General features: G+C 37.4%; 1 protein-coding gene across 3 annotated transcripts; it reads left to right on the forward strand.

Annotated features, from left to right (window-relative positions):
- Nucleotides 1-1,382: 1,382 nt before the first annotated feature.
- Nucleotides 1,383-16,256, forward strand: LOC143861981 (putative trehalose-phosphate phosphatase 6). Of its 3 annotated transcripts, none has more exons than XM_077372964.1 (11): nucleotides 1,383-1,641; nucleotides 9,019-9,080; nucleotides 10,943-11,165; nucleotides 11,510-11,650; nucleotides 11,745-11,816; nucleotides 11,892-12,017; nucleotides 13,613-13,669; nucleotides 13,761-13,862; nucleotides 14,419-14,496; nucleotides 15,018-15,158; nucleotides 15,729-16,256. In XM_077372964.1, the coding sequence occupies exons 1-11, from the start codon at nucleotides 1,402-1,404 to the stop codon at nucleotides 15,888-15,890; spliced, it is 1,404 nt and encodes a 467-aa protein (XP_077229079.1). In that variant the 5' UTR covers nucleotides 1,383-1,401; the 3' UTR covers nucleotides 15,891-16,256. The 3 variants fall into 3 exon arrangements, with proteins under 3 accessions (XP_077229079.1, XP_077229080.1, XP_077229081.1); XM_077372965.1 differs by having other exon boundaries at nucleotides 1,502-1,641; nucleotides 9,014-9,080; XM_077372966.1 differs by having other exon boundaries at nucleotides 1,502-1,641; nucleotides 9,014-9,080; nucleotides 10,953-11,165.
- Nucleotides 16,257-17,887: the final 1,631 nt, after the last annotated feature.

The following is a 17,887-nucleotide window of genomic DNA, read 5'->3' on the forward strand; positions in this document are numbered from 1 at the left end:
TCTTTCTCTACATACAATACATGATTCCACTCTTGCAAGAAGGTTGTCTAGGAATATATCCTGAATGAGATGACAATGAATATAGCAATCCAATCAGCCAAGAAGACGCATTTAGGGACAAATCCTACATGAGATAGACTACACATATAGTAACTATCCTCTTCCAATAAGATGTTGCCATTTAGGATCCAAAACCATTTAGGAAAAGAGTTAAATAGAATGGATAATAAAGAAGGCAACAATCCTAAACAAAAAAGTGTGAAACTCTTAATACTCCCCCTTAAGTTGGAGCATGAAGATCTCGAATGCCCAACTTGAAAAGAAAATTGTGAAATTGATCACGTCTAAGGGCCTTAGTAAGGATATAGGCAAGATGGAACCTAGAAGGAAAATAGGCGTGGAAAGAATACCGCACTGTAGCCGCTCCTGTTCATAGAAGACAGGATTAGCGGCAATATGAAGAGCTGCTTGATTATCACAATGCAGCTGTGGGGGGGGGCGGGGCGAATGAGTGGCACCAAAAGAATTTTTACCGAAAATAGTTATTTTTCTAAAATAATAAAATTAAGAAACTTACTAAAATCTGTTACCAACCCTTAGTTAAGAAAATTATATTTTAATGAGATGGTCGACACCCTAAAATGATTAAGAGCAAGCAGGATAAAAACTTAGTATTAATAATAAATTTTAACTTTAAACCGAATTTCAATCCTCTTAACGACCTCATCGCACATTTTCCAACCACATGCATTTATAGCTATTCTGACACCCATAGGCAAAGTTATGCCTTTCGGAAGATATGGTGCGTGTTGGAAACTTTACTTGCCCTTTCGACCTGATTTCTTCCAATCCAGATGTCCCATGCAGTCTTGCGGTATATCTGGATCACCGTCTCACTCTCATAAAAGCTTCAATTGGGTAATCTTGCAACTTGCACTGGTGCTATGGAATTAATTAAGTAAAGTGTAAAGCGGAGAACTCATAATAGATCGGTGCACATTCCCGCTAATTTAATTTACGGAATTTAGATTCGGTAAGAAATATTCAAATTAACTTTCCCATGTTTCTGAGAAGTACAACGTTCGAAAGCCAAAGCGAAAGGGAGCTCTTATAAATTCCTTAGCACTAGCCATTGATGACTGTAAGTGGAGTAAAATTAGGAAGAAACTACTTTATTTATTTTTGTTGAGTAATGAAAATTAGGAAGAAATTACTTTTTTTTTTGTTGTTGTTGTTGTCTTTAAATAATGAGGTTTTTTAAGGATAGAAGTGACATTATGGGAATATAGAGGGACATTTGAATGAGGACAAATAGTGTGAAATCAAAAGTCGTGAAATTTTTAGTAATTTCTTAAAGTTTTAACAGAAAGAATCCCGTGAATAAAGAGATTCCAAATCTCTATGCTCTCTCTTCTCCTCTATAAATACCCATTAGTCCGTTACTTCTCTTCTCCCTCTCCCCTCAATTTCTCTTCGCCCTCCCTCCTCTTTTCTATCCCATCTCTCGCTTCTCTCTCTAACTGTTCACGGTGCTCGTTTTCTCTTCACGAGCTCCTTCTTCAAGGAGAGAGAGAGAGAGAGAGGCACGTGCATATACGTGGCGGTCACGTGCAAATCTTCTCAGAGAAAAAGGAAAAATCGGTAATAACCTTCTCTTTCCCTTCTTACATTTCTTTTTCTGTTAATTTACATTACGGATTATTAGCTCTTTTTTATGTTTTTCTCCTCCAGATCTCTGCATAATCGTATAAGATTTTGAGAATCTTACGCGTAGTAAATTAATCGATGATTTTATGTGGAAAAAATGGTAGATCTCGATTACATACCTTGTCCCTTCCTTTCTTACCGTATTTTCAGCGTTTAGAGCGGATTCCGTTTATATATTTTTTTTTTTTTCTGAATCTTCATTTCTGATAATGCAATATTACAGATTTATTTTTCATCATTTTCATATGAGAATACTATATTACTTTATCTTTTCCTCTGAGAATGTTTGAAGCTTCTCTTTATCATTTCCATTGGAGCTAAAATTTCACAATCGAGATTAACTGAAAACCGTTGAAAAGTAGTCTTGTGTCTTTATCTAAAGATCTAGTTTTGAAACATTGTAGATTACTAGATTCTACCTACTATTTTTTTTTAATAAATAGAGGGCTGAGATCTCAATCAACCTCTGCGAAATCGAACTTTGGTAGGGGAATAAAATTAGGTTTTCCTTCCGAGTTCACTCTTTAACATTTTTCCAGTATTTTATTTTCTTTTAGGTTGTTTTTTTTTTGGGCGTCTGAAACTTGAGGCGGTTAAAGCTCTTTTTCTTTTTCTCCACATTAACAACTTTCCTTCCGAGGGAACTCGATGATGACGGATGAGGGTATTTTGGTCATTTGATCAGTGCCTTTATGGGGGGCACTGGTTTGCAATACGTGGCAGATATCTCTTCGCGCGTGTCGGAGCAGATGACCGGGCTCGTCGGGAGTACCAAAGTAACTACTGCACGTGCCTCCTTTGGTGGAAATGGTGGGGCCCACCTATGTTGAGCTGTGGATTCGCGTGGTCCCACCGTTCTTCACATGAGAGTTCCTCATTCCATCAACGGTAGTTTGGACGGTACCTGATTCGGTACTCCGGCACCCGTTCATTTCTCCCTGAAAAGATTATGATCAGGGCTTGGATTTAAAAAGAAGGAAATTGCTAGCGTTTGCAAAAGACATTTCGCGGATGGTCTGTGGCTGGTCTGACATGCCACAGATCAGCCATGAAATGCCTTTTGTGATGGACTCTAGCAAATCCCTAAAAAGAATATTTACCTTTAACTATTCAAATTTGGTAATCCAACAGGAGATTGAAAAGAATATGCCTAAGGATTTTGATTTAAAAAGAATATTACCTTTAACCATTAAAATTTGGTAATCCACCTTGTTTCACCTCTGCCCTGACTATGGCCCTGTTTGGATTGCTAGGTAAACTTTTCTAATCGAAAATCTTTTTCTTACGAAAAATTTTCTTTTCAAAATTTAGGGGGAAATAATATGAGGGATTTGCTAGGGTCCATCGCGTCTGTCGCATGTCAGACCAGCCACAAAGGTTTATTTTTCAGCAGATTTTGTCATCATTCATGTCGGACTAGCAAATTCCTTGTATTATGGTTAATTTGGATAGATAGTCATAAATTGAATGTCCTTTTAGGAAAAAAATTGACTAGAGTTTGTTTAAGTTATATTTTTTAGCGTGTAAAAAATAGAAAATTTTAGAAATATTTTTCCTTTCCAAGATTTTCTAGAAAATTCGAAAACAGCGTGGCTCTTATGAAATATACCTTTTCAAAGAAACTAAGGCAATGACATTTTTAGGCCCATATTTTCTTTATTTTGTACCATTTAGAATAGAATCAGTCCAAATTAATTAGGGAGGCCTGGCCTACCATGCATGTGGCATATGTGTTTGGTGATCGGGACTGTTAATCCAATTATCCACCACTAGGTTATATAGTGAGTTCCAGTCCCACGCCCAACAGAGATCTCATACTCAAGATAAGGCTAGAAAACACTCAAACCTGAAACTTTTCTTGGTGGAACACTAGAAGGATAACGTTATTCTATCAAGGGTTAGGATTAGTAGATCAGACTGATGGGGGGACTGTCTTTTCGTAACGTATCTATTTTTTATTTTGGATTTAAAGAAAATATTGTTTTTGTGATTAATATTTGGTTTTACAATTTGAGTCAAAGTTATGAATGAATACCATCACGATCAATTCTAATTCTCAATCTCAGGTTCCTCGTTTCATGCCGAGCATAGATCTCATCCGTAGGATTAAGGCCTTCAGGTTCTTTAAATTGAAGTTTTAGGATCATCCAAACTAAGTGGGGCCAACACCAATGGTCTAGACTTGTGTTTGCAAGTTGGATCAAACTGATCTGATCACGTCCATGTGGCACATGTGAGTCCCAAAGAAAGTCTAGTGGTCACCCTCTTTCTACCATTGCTTTACAGTTTTTTCTCCCTTTTATATCCAAAATCCCAACAGAGAAAAGTAAGGTCTAGAGCAGTTCTCATGCTATAAATGTAAAACACTATTTAGCCTTTTCTCTACCTGTTAGAATATGTGAGATCCATCCTATGTGAGATCCACCGTTGGATTAGGTGTAGATCTCACCGTTAGATCTTCTTGTGGGAGATTAGGGAAGTTAGTTAATGAGGCAACCCACTAGAATAGGCAGCTAGGTTTAATTAGTAAGTAGATTAGATTAGAATATTTCATCATTATCTCTTTCCATAGTCTGCTTGATCTCTTTCTATGTTTATCATGTATGTGCTCAATATAGGCACACCTTGATCTCTATTGTAAATCATCCAAAATTAATATAATTTTCTATTATTTTACACTACCTTTCGAAGAACGTTGTTGTTTTTTTGCTGTTATTTGGGTATATGCTATGATATCTTAAGACATTTTTTTTTTTTGCATAATCATCCTACGAGATCCTCTATTTTAATCCAAATATTACTCCTTTTTATCAAATGAAAAATTCCTCCTTGCCAATCATCCTACGAGATCCTAACCATTTTCTCGCCTAGCTTTTGATAGTGATATGTCTACCTAGGCAAGAGACACATGTTCTTGTTATCTTCACTTTCTCTCCACGACAGCGACGTATAACTGAAAGCCATTGTATTTGTATACAATACCCATATTTGTGCACACCGTATAAGAAACTTTAAACTCTTGTAATTTTTTTAATATTTTCCACGCCCAACCTTTGGACTCGAGTCTTGTTGGAACAAATTGAGGATACTGTTGTTGATAGAAAACAGAAACTTGTTGCTTCAAGGCGTGATATCACTTTTCTTAAGACAAGATTCGCCCCCACTAATAGTGTGCAAAGGGGATCCGCGAATTGCCTCCAAGATACAATGAAGCCTAGTATGGAAGCCCTATTAATGTTTGATGACGCTTAGCACTAGTGGAATCAAACCCGAAATGCCCTTCCGAAATTTCAAGCCTTAGAGAAATTTCTAGATAACGTTTCTGCAGAAAAACAGTATCTAGAACAGTAAACAAAAGAAAAACAGTATGTAGAAATACTTGGGAATTTTGTAGGAGTGTAGAAGAGAGTGTAAAGTCTGTCAGAATTGCCAATTCGTTTTCCTATGTGAAATGACCGAATTCTGCACATTTGTAGACCACATGGTGTCTTTTCAGAGTGAAAAACACCTCTACAGGGCACCTTTCCAGAATGTTTGAAATCTGACCGTTAGATCGCACCCATTGATATTGAACGGTCCAGATCAATCCTAGAGGTGACTGTTGGTTTGAGTAAAACCTCTCTCCAACCCAGCCATCGTTAGATCAACCATCTATGGTATGGATCGCACCCCCTTGGCACTTGACCGTTGGGGGAAGGGACACAACCCATTTGATCACACTATTTACGTGCGAAGTGCAAAGTGCGCCTAAAAAAGCGCCACTATGCGCCCTATAGCCCATTGCCCACGCCGCGGGCGTGCGCGAACGGTGCGTTGCACCGTCCCGCGGGTCCAACTATGGGTTCAACCCAATGTGCAATCAAACAAGTAATAGAAAAGTGTAGTGCTTTATAAGCCCTTCTCTTTCTTTTCTCTCATCCGGTACGGGACTATCTTTTCAACTACACTTCTACATCCTTTTGTAAAAGCAAATCTTTCCAAGAAAATATTTTCTTTTTCCCAAACGCCTTTGATAAAATATTTTCCAAAACACAAAAACATGTAAAATACATGATTTTAAAAATCCAAAATCACTAACTTTTTCTTTAACACACAGCATTTGTTTTTTTTTTTTTTTTCCCAGTGGGTGTCAGATAGAGCCACGCCTTCAAGCCTCTTCTCGTTTCTTTTTTCAATTTCCCCTCATAACCGACAGTTTCTTGACGTGGAACAAGCTTTCTTTTCAACCTTTCGTGTTCACATTCCCAAAGTTAAAATCAAAATAGAATAATAAACTTCCATTCTTTGGAAATTAGGTTAAAGTGAGTTAGTTTTGCCACCTCCTTTGTTTCCATCAATCTTTTTTGTTGGAAGCTTTTCAATGGTCAAGTAAACTTTCTTTCTTCTCCCATTCCACATGTTCGTTCTATTTAATATTTGCCACCGCCCTTGACAAAAGTTAGTAGCAATAGGTGGCAATATCATTTCTCATATATTTGTTCTTAACTTCCACACAATCTGAATCAGGTGCGGAACCCTTTTCCTTGGGTAAGCACAAAAGACAAGAAACCCCTCATGAATAAGAAATTCTTGAATAAAAAAGTCTTGCTCTTGTCTTTCTTCAATTCAAAAGGGCAGGATTGATGACTAATGGGTTATAAGATGGATAGAATAACTCTAAAAAACCCTTCACCGGACACGAAATGAGTGCTCCTGTCACTGTGTATATTCTTTTGTGGCCCCCAACGCTCCATTATTGATGACTTGGCAAGGCTCTGAAAGTTGAGTGGGACGTGAAGAGACTGCACGTGGCGTTTTACGGGAATCTCTCTCTCTCTCTCTCTCTCTGCGCACAGACACAAACATAAACACTATACATGCTATACCCTTCTAGAAGCACCAACCCGATTCAGAGATCATAACCCCACCAAATATCCCTTCCATAAAACATAAACACTATAAATGCTATCTTTGATCAGTTGCTTCATTACCTGTGATTTCTCTTTCATTGTTGTATTTTTCTCTCTGCCCATCAATCAATGCTTTGTTGTTTTTGGAAAGGCTGTTATGACTCCCTCTAACTTGCTGACAAGTTTGGTGGACTAAGTGGACCAATAGATTATATGTAAAGGTGTCAGTGTGGGTCCTACTGTCTGTGTCACCCATGACAATGCATCAGTATAATTGTCTTTCTTTTACACAACAGAAGGGATAAAAAGAAGAAGATGAGAAAATGCTCATACAACTACCTGCTAATTTAGTTGGCTACTTGCTAGTTATGGAATATAACCGAATAGGCTAACACCCATCATGATTTTCATTTAACTTGGTTGTGCCTCTTGAACTCTAGCTATGGTCGCTATCATCTGACTCAGCTGATTTCAACCCCACTATAAGACCATCCCTGTTCTGCCATGTAAGGTTGAGTCATCGCATCTAACTTATTATATATTAAATTGGGTCTCCATTTACTTTCAGCCTTTCAATTTAATAAGCTCTCCTTATTACATGATTGTCACAAGACTAATCACGCTCGGGAATCCCTCAACGTGGCACAGGATCTTCTATCTTCACGACAGCCTAACAAAAAGAATTACAAACTAGAGAATAACAAGTTATAGAAGAAATTGTGAATTGCATACATGGGGTCAATGAACAATTATACAATTTTCATGAATAGATATGTCTTGGGCATTCATATCGTATGTCGTGAAAATTATTTAACTTGGGTTCGATGGAAACCAAAAAATAAAATGGAGAAATCAAACAAGCACACACAAGAACAAAATAGTACCTACTGAAAAACAAATGATAAAAAAGTTTGCACTATACGGAGATTACAGAAAACCTTATATAATACCTCAACCCTAAAGTACGAAAATTTCACCAAAATATACATTGGAACTTGCATTTTTCAGATCACGGAAATGTCCAAACACAAAAACTAGCAATTAGGAATAGAGAAAACCAATGAGGAGCTCCGGGTTGAAGCCTTGAAAATTAAGCTCTTCATTCCCATTAGAGAACACAACGGGGTATCGATGATTTCACGAGGATCCACATGCTTCACGGGGCAGACCACAGTTTCCAACTTTCCATGGTCATCGGAGGGGTCTTGTAGATACCATGGTCTACCATACTTGTCTTTTATCTTTTTTCTCTTCCCATGTAATTTGTGGTCCACATGCTCCTTTGTGCTGAAAGGGATTGGACCCATGACATTTCATGGCAGTACCATATCAAATCAGAAGGGATCATGACTTTGGATTTTCTTCACCAGTAGCCCAAGCCAGTACCCTTTTTAGATAAATTATATGGTGCCCGCCCCTCAAGTCCCGTGTGAGTGGTACGATAAAAGTACCACCCTTTGTTATTTGTTGAGGGTTGCTAGTAAAACGGGATCTTCTATCGGGTCACCTGCACATAAAACAAACAAAGTGGGGCGCATAGGGGTGGACATGGTTCGGTTCGGTTCGGTTCGGTTTTGGGGTATACCCAGAACCGAACCATATATAATCGGTTCCCTGAAATTGGAACCAGAACCGAACCATATATGTTTGGAACCGAACCGAACCGAACCAGAACCATATATAATCGGTTCGGTTCGGTTCGGTTATAGGTTTACCCGACCTTCACTAAATGTAGATATTTTGCCTGATCATATTTATAATCGGTTCGGTCCTGTTTATATATGAAGTACAAAGACTAACATGCACAAATTTGGAATAATCAGGCACAAATTTGCACAATTTTGTGCAATGCGAAAATTATATATGACCTACAAACATGCACAAATTTGGAATAATCAAGCACAAATTTGGGGGTGAATTAAAATTTTAAAGGCAAAGCAACACGTTAAAGAGGGGTGAATTAAAAGGGGATGGGTTGACTTTATCAAGCGATGAGGCATTGGGTTTTAAGGTGAGGGTCGGTTCTCGGTTCAGTTTTCGGTTCCGGGATCCCAAACCCAGAACCGAACTGAATTTCCATCGGTTCCAGGATATCAGAACCGGAACCGAACCATATAAATATGGAACCGAACCATATGTGCCGGTTCGGTTCGAACCGGAACCATGTCCACCCCTAGGGGCGCATATCTCAACTATGCGTTAAGATTGCCAAATCATTCGGCCATACTCATCCCGTATTTATTTTTGAGAAGGGATCCCGTTTTAGAAGTGTTTTCCTTATTTGTTTATTGGGTTGTTTCCTTTTGTTCTGCATAAGCCGAATACCTTTTTCTAATCTGTTTATTGGGTTGTTTCCTTTTTTTTTCTGCTTACCTTTTCCTACAAAGCATCTAACAAGATAACGGCCTGTTTGGCAGGACAGAGATTGACGCATTTTGGGTGTAAGAGGATACAGATAGGAGAGTATTCTTCGAGTTGTAAGAGGTACTCTTCAAACTATATACTTTAATTAAGGTGCGGACATTGTCAACTCACTATCTCTATGCTTACACACCTCTTTTTTTAATCTTCTGTCACCGGTTGTTGAAGGAATTGTAATAACTATGAGAGAAGTTTAAACTTGACACTATATAGAAGGATGCAAGTATCAAGACAAGAGAAGTTTAAACTTTATAGTAAAGGGAAATTTGGCGGAAAGCCATTTCGCGGATGGCTTTTGCATGTGAGAACAGCCACCTCAGATGAATTAAATGAATAATACAAAATCAGCCAAAAAGTCAACCTGCGTGGCTGTTCACACATGCAAAAGCCAGCTGGGAAATGGCTTTCCGCGAAATTGCTTAGCAAATCCCTAGGATGCAAGTAATAAGACAGATCGAGTTAACTACAAATGCAAAACCCAAGAAGAACTCAAGAGATAAAACCCAAGAAGAATCAACTTTTTCTCTTCCTTTCTTTCTCTCATCTCATCTTTGTAGCTGCCACACAAACAGCCTCCCATTGAAGAGAAACACGTTTTCTCTCCTTCTTATAAACGTAGCTAAGTTTTAGAGCCTTACGTCACAAATTCAAGGCAATCTCAACCATAGTTGCTAGAAACTCCTTGGGCGGGTGGGAAACCTGTTTCCCATAAAACGCGTTTCTCGCTGTTGGGAAACTCGTTTCCTCTAAAATGAGGGAAACACATTTCAGAAATGTTTCCAAAATATGACAGAAAATTGGAGAAATGTTTCTAAAACACATGGCAAACATATGGAAAACTTATGTAAATAATGTGTAAACGAGGGATAAACGTATGCAACACTCGTAGAAAGTGCATATGAAACGTGTAGGAAACATGTGAGGAACTTACGAAAATCATTTTGGAAAAAACACATCATTTCCTAAGACATTTCTCATACGATTTTCTATTGTTTCTCGTTTCCCCTATATTTTTTGTCATGCGTTTCCCGTTTCCGTTTCACATTTCGTTTCCCACCCTAGTAACTATGATCTCAACATTCTCCACCTTGGCTTGATTTTGATTCATCCACCACTTTAATAACAATTGGTACTACCTATTTTGTTAAAGGAGCAATCACACCTTTTCTTTTCTTTAATTGGATTCGGAGTATCTTTTCGGGATTCTAATAACCTTTGACAACTAGTTAAATAATCAATGCTTCTTGAATACATCTTGTTACCGTTCTTCCTAGATCTATCATGCACATAGGGCATTCCTTGATTGAGATAAACCATTCACGTGGTGGGTTCCATATATAGCCCAAAAAATCAACCATTTTAACCGTGTCTTTAATGTTTTTATTGGTCATTGAATCTGGATGTTGTATATTGCAATTTTTATGGATCTTGATTGCTTACTTAGAATCCCCCAATCTTAATAATTTTTGGACATTGGACCTTTTAAGGCGTGGTGTGCTCAATGAAACGGTTTAGATGAATCGTGGTCATCATCGTATGCATATTATACATACAATAAAGCATGGTAATACATACTATAAAGGCTCTTAAAAGATGGTTAAAATGGTTTGACTTTTGTGCTATAGACAGTCTAAGGTGGATATCACCATGTGAATGGTTCATCTCAATTAAGGTATGCCCCATGTTCATGATGGGTCTAAGAAGCATGGTAATAATAATATGTGTGCTTTAGAATGTGTAAACTGATTGTGCACCCGAAACCGATTTTTGGACTAAAAATTACGTTCAATTTTGAGTCCAATGTTTGGGGCTCACAATCGGTTGCCACAGTCTAAAAGGAACAGGACCTTAACATTTCCCAATGGTGCCAAACATTTGCCTCGTTGATTTATTCCCAAATCCAAACTTTATAACTATGCATGCAGGTTATTTCAGAATATTTTCAAGCTTTTTCCGGGGATGGGTATTCAGAACCAGCAAGCAGAGCAACAGAAAATGGAAAGCATCTCGAAAGCACGGTGTGATGAGAGAAGAGATTGGTTGGAGGTGGCTATTTCACCAAATCCTTCTGATGTCCAGCAGACAAAGGAATCTGGTTTTGGAACTCCTGATGTTATCACTGTTGATGAATCCTACACTGCATGGACTGTAAGTTATTGTTTTCAGTTATGATCCAATGTGAGGCATCCATATATAGTAAAATGTCATTGTGCATGAAATAGTCACCGTCCCATAAAGGTTGGATGGTGATGAGATGGGAGGACTCATCATATCTCAGCACATTCTATGTATTACAGCAATTGGGCTCAAAATATGCTACATATTAGAACAACAACGCCCCAAATTGCATCACAAAACACCACACCTAATTGCATTTTCAAAACTAGAAACAGAGTATTTCTGTATAATTTTTAGAAGTTGCAGAATATTGTCGACTTTTTGCTCACTTGTTTTGATCAACTTGAACTATTGGATTACCGGTGGAAATGCAGATGAAATACCCTTCAGCATTGCGGATGTTTGATAGAATGATGAATGCAGCAAAGGGAAAAAGGGTCGTCGTGTTTTTAGATTACGATGGAACCCTGTCGCCAATAGTAGACGACCCTGATCAGGCTTTCATGTCTGACTCTGTAAGCTATCTATTAACAGAAACATGTGGCTAATTTGTTAGGTTCCATGGGGATTTCTATTTTCCTTACTTTGTGAAATTGGCTCCATGTGCAGATGCGTTCAGCTGTACGTGAAGTTGCACGGTATTTTCCAACTGCCATTGTTAGTGGAAGGTGCCGAGACAAGGTAAAATAGGAATTAGATGGTTATCGTGTGCATTTGTGGATTAATAAGATGTAATTCAAATTTTGCTACTTACAGGTATACGAGTTTGTACAGTTGGGCGACGTGTACTATGCAGGAAGCCATGGGATGGATATCATGACCCCTCTTCGTCCTATCAAGTATGGTGACACCAAGTTTCAATCCAGAGTTGTTGATACAAAGGTTAACTCCATTTCATTTCATATATGTATGAAAGATATTAATCCTCTAGTGATTATTTTATAATTCTTTCTATATTGAAGGGGAAAAGAAAACATTAATCTTAGGTACTGAGTTTGCCTTGAACACCCTACTGACTTAGGAATTGCTATGTTGCTTAAGCTCTCCTAATTTCATTGCGAATGTAGAAAACTACTAACAAAAATCTGAAGAGAATACTTATAAATTTTGCTGAATGTTCTCATGAATTGTGAACAAATTTGGTACTAAAATGGCCAATTGAGGCTGTTTCGCTCTTAAATCACCGTGAATGTATCAGATAGTGAACAAGAAACCCATAGGTTAGACTTCAGCTCTGTTGCATGGATTCTTTGCCCCCCGTGTCGAATCCGTGTGGACACCTTTGGAGACACTAATCAGAAATGGATTCGCCCTGGACACAACCGAATTCTTATCGTAGCTGTGCCCTGCACAAGTCCTGTTTTATCGGGTGAATATAACACTTCGTTGTCTCTTTGAAAATGCAAATCTTATATATTTTCTCTATATACGTGTTTTCTTCTTAAATTATTTTTTAATAAAAGCACAGCTCGTGCACTCTAATTAAAAAACCCAATGCCTCGACACTCCACCCTCAAACACCAACCCCATTCTCCATTCTTCTTCAACTCTCTTGATACAAAGGTTAGCTACGTTGTGCATTTCACGTATGTATGCAGAGCAACACAGCCCTTACAAACTAGACTTTTTTGTTGTTGGTCCGTCATAATATGAGGCAGTATCATCCAGCTCCTCAGTTTGTTTTTTGTCTTTCCTTTGCTCGCTGCATTATTTTTCATGCCTTCGTTTAAAAACCCGTATTCAATAAGAACTTCCCCAAAATTAAAACCAACTTCAATTGGATGAGTCAAGGATAACTCGGGCTAATCTGAGCAGTTTTCTATTAACACGAAGGTCCCAAACTGACTCGGCTAGTCAATCATTTAAACAGTGAAGACTGTAACGATGAGAGTTAGTATCTCCATTCTCTTAGCCCTATACTAGATCTAGAAACCCTACTTCTTTAACTGTTTGTGAATCGATTGTAGACTATCCTGGATAATTTGTATGGACTTTTTATAACATTATCTGTTATGTGGTTTATGTTCTGCACTACATGTACTATTGCTTGCTTCTCAGAACCTAGATTTCTTAGAGTATCAGAGAATGAGAATCCAAACAGAATCTTGGGTTCCACTGTGAAGTATTAATTTTGAATCAGGTAATTTTAACTTGGACCAGATGATTAGTGTAAATCACCAAATTCGAACCATGTAAGAATAAGGGCATCGATCAACATATCTAGGCTTGGTTCCCCCATGGATCTGTTAGTCTCTACATAACAAAAATCTTGAAAAATCACAAAACCATGTCTACCTGTAGAGAAGAAAGCCAAAGAAGATGAAGGAAAGAAATTCAAAATGGTCTCTCTACATAAAAATCTTACAGTTTGACTTTACAACTGAGTCCATACACCTTTAAAATTTTATGACTGTCATATCTTTCCATAGTGCGTTTCTATTAACATTTGTGCCACTAATTCATTTTCCTTCTTGCAGGGGAATGAAGCAGTTCTCTTCCAACCGGCACAGGAATTCTTACCAGTAATTGAAGAGGTAGCAAAGAAACTGCTACCTGACTTTGTTAATCTCAGAATAAAAAAAATGCCACAGTTCACTGATTAACCTTCATGTATTTAATGTCCAGATCAGCAAGGTGTTGGAGGAAAAAACTAAGAAAGTAAGCGGTGTAATGATTGAAAACAATAAATTCTGCCTATCTGTTCATTACCGGCGGGTCAGTGAAGAGGTACCCATTTCTAACCTTAAGATAGAAAAATCTGGTAATGCAGGGGAAATATATAGCTCTAATAATACTCTTTTTTTTAAAAAAAAACCTGGAATTGTGCATTAAGACTCCGGGGCAGAACCAAAAGTTTTTATTATTACTTAAAAAGAGAGAAACACTGGTCTTGAGAAATCCATCAAGACAGGGCTCAAGACTAATATAAAACAGATCCACAATAAACAAAAAACCTTTGATTATTACCATGTATATAATCTAGGGAAGTCACAATGTTGAACTCATTTGATTAAATACTAAATTATCATATCAAATCGCTAACCATTTTAGGAGGCAACAAGCACTTTACTGGCTATTACATTACCATGCAAATTAGTTACTGATGACCGATGAAATGGGCGGCCCAATTAGAGAGAAGTATGGCTAATGGGGCCGATTCAAACTATATGATTTCACCGATCCTGCTGCCCGTAAAGACACTGAGATTAAACAACATTGATCAGAATACGAGACATGTATATTTCTATGCATTTACATTCAAAGATTTACATGTGAAATGCAGGATTGGAGTACCCTGGAAGAGATAGTGAAGACTGTACTCAAGGAGTATCCTGACTTTCGGATAACAAGGGGGAGGAAGGTAAGATCAGTCTTAAATAAGCTCATCCTTGCTTCATTTTGCTATGTTTTGTCATCCTTTCTGTGCTAGTGAAACTATGAAATTCTCCAGACATTTAAGCAGTATTACCTATTGAAAGTTAGACCCTTGGGTGGAGATTGTTTCTAGTCCATGATATAAAGATCATACCTTTCAGATGATCCTAGCTATTCAATCAATGGGCTTCTATCTATTGAAAGTTGTGACCCTTGGGCGCTTCTGTTATTCATTGCCCATTTGAAGGCCATCGATCGGATGGTTTGGATTATTCAATCTGTTCCAATCAATATAACCCACCACAGGATGGCCTAGATCATCCGCCATTTACGTGTTGTGTTGTCCATGCAGGAGAAAACCAACTCGGTCTCGAAATGAGCTCTAGGAAAGCCTTTGTTTCTTATTGAGAAAAATTAAAATTGGGTTTTCCTTTTCTGTGTTTCCTCAAGTATGGTACTCCAACTTCTACTTTAACATATAGTGATTTTATATATTTTCTTGAACAGGTAATTGAGATACGCCCATCTATTCAGTGGGACAAAGGGCATGCCCTTGAATATTTACTTGACACTCTAGGGTTTGGAAAATCCAATGACGTCCTTCCGTTGTACATAGGAGACGATCGGACGGACGAAGACGCTTTCAAGGTATTTGATCCAACCCACAACATTCAAGAGCATATGTTGTACTAATTGTTCTGAATAGGCAAAATACCTGTGCCATTAAAAAAAAAGAAAAAAAATTAAGCGAAATACCTGTGTCAGATTCGAATACTTCACGATTTGCCGGAACACTTCCAGATTTCTTTTATATGTTTTTTTTTTTCAAATATTGCTACCACCCTTTAACAATTACCGCTTGTTTTAAGTTTTATCCATCCTAACAGTAAGTTTATATGAAAATACAATATTATATTTACTTAATATATTAAAATTTTAATATATTACTGATGCAACATAGTCGACAACTTATACCTTTAACATAACAAAGTTCTCACATTTTGGGTTGCCTATAGATCCCCTAATAAACAGCTTATGTTTGCAACCTATCCTTTCAAAACTCGAACCCCTCCATTTAGAGAAAACCAACCAAAAAGAGATGTTTAAAATACAAAGATGGGACATGTATCCATTAAAACAAAGGTTGTGCAATTATCAATTTCCTTTTGAATTATCTTCAATCTGCTAGTGTTTATACCATTTGGGAACTGTTTACAGGTATTACAAAGAAGAGGACAAGGGTATCCGATTATTGTATCTTCAGTTCCAAAGGACACCAATGCTTCATACTCACTGCGTGACCCCTCTGATGTCTTGTCTTTCCTGTTGCGCCTTGCCCGATGGAGGAAAAACTCTTCTAGTAGGCTAGTTTTAAACTAGCATTTTGTTTCAGCATATACATATATATATATATATATATATATATATATATGATAATATAGAGACAAAAGGGAATACAAAATCCAAAAGAGGGATAGGAGTTTTGGAGTAGCTCATATATTGAGAGCCGATTTTCGAAGATTCCAATGTGAAATTAGGCTTCCTCTTCGTGAATGAGAAGCCTCCATTGGTAATCTAGTGCTCTCATGATTGACAATCATTATACTATTTTTAGAACTATCATTTGTGTTAGTTGATTCCTTTCGGAAGGAAATGACAATCACTATACCATAGATTTGGAACTGTTGTTGTTGTTTTTAGTTGATTACTTTGGTAAGAAAATAGAAAGCGTCGCTTTGAGAAATTTATGATGGCTCTATGCAATGTTCTCTAGGGATAGGGGTGATGCTTTGTGATCTAATATCCTTTTTGTATAATGATACACTCGTAGGTGTGTTGTCTAACCCCAGCTTACCTATAAAAAAAAAAGGGAATTGCTAGCATCCATCCCAAAAAGGGTTTTCGCGGCTGGTCTTGTTAATGAAGACAACAACTTTTGTCTCCATTCATGAGGTGGCTTGTCTGACATGCAACAGACCAGCTGTGAAAAGCCTTTTGCGATGGAGCTTAGCAAATCCCTAAAAAAGGGTCTATGTAATGTCACTTTCTTGACTACTTCAAGTAGTCAATGTTCTGGCCATAGTTAGCAAAACTTCGTTTTAAACGTTGTTGTTTTATGTTTATTTTTGAAAATACACGTTTTGTTTTGTAGGTTCATCTTTTAATACTCCATTTAAAACTTTTACAATAAAGAAGGGAAATGATATCATCACAACCATGTTTAGATAATTGCACTAACTCATCTTGTCTTTTATTATTTAAAAGGGCTGTCAAAGGTTACTACAGTTCGCAAAAAACTCTCACAAGCCCGTTAAAAGAGAAAAGACAAGCTGAGTTTGTGCAATTATTAAAATATGGTTATGCTGATATAATTTCCCTAAAAAACTCCATTTTTTTAAGAAAACATTTTTAACGTATTAAATGTGTTTTTTGCCAACTTTCTAACTTTACCGTCACTATTTTGTAAAATGACAAAATTATAAGCATATTAAACATGTTTTTGTGTTTTCGTTTATTCCACTGCTTTTTTACCACATTTTTTTAACCAATACTGTATTAAACCTGAATTTTTCAGGGTCCAGTAGGAATGAAATTCTCCAAGAAAACAGGGGAGATCTTTGTTTTTGGGAAAAAAACCCATGGAAAATTAGTTAGCCAAACGGTGGAAAATTAATTTTCCAAGGAAAAGTTTCCATGAGAAATTTTTTCCATATATATATATATATATATATATATATATATATATATATATATATATATGAGGAAACAGTTGGTGAGCTTAAGCTCACCAAACTTATGGTGAGCTAGCTTGCCCAATCACATGGGGGCCCACTTTGTTAGGATGATCCAAACCATTCATTTGAAAGTCCCTTACATAGATGGGGGGTGTACCAAAAATCAGCTCCATAGGATCATCCTAACCCCTCCATTTGTGGAGGAAAAAAATGGACAGACACATATTTGCCCCATTGTTGTCCTCCACAAATGGAGGGGTTAGGATGATCCTATGGAGCTGATTTTTGGTACACCCCCTATCTATGATAAGGCCTTGCAAATGAATGGTTTGGATCACTCCCCAAAATGTGGGACCCATGTGATTGGGCAAGCTAGCTCACCATAAGTTTGGTGAGCTTAAGCTCACCAACAGTTTCCTCTATATATATATATATATATATATATATATATATATATATATATACATATAGAGGAAACTGTTGGTGAGCTTAAGCTCACCAAACTTATGGTGAGCTAGCTTGCCCAATCACATGGGGGCCCACTTTGTTAGGATGATCCAAACCATTCATTTGAAAGTCCCTTACATAGATGAAGGGTGTACCAAAAATCAGCTCCATAGGATCATCCTAACCCCTCCATTT

The sequence above is a fragment of the Tasmannia lanceolata genome, unplaced genomic scaffold (assembly GCF_043159265.1).
Source record: "Tasmannia lanceolata isolate RefF3 unplaced genomic scaffold, GAP_Taslan_0.1 ptg000037l, whole genome shotgun sequence".
Lineage (NCBI taxonomy): Eukaryota > Viridiplantae > Streptophyta > Magnoliopsida > Canellales > Winteraceae > Tasmannia > Tasmannia lanceolata.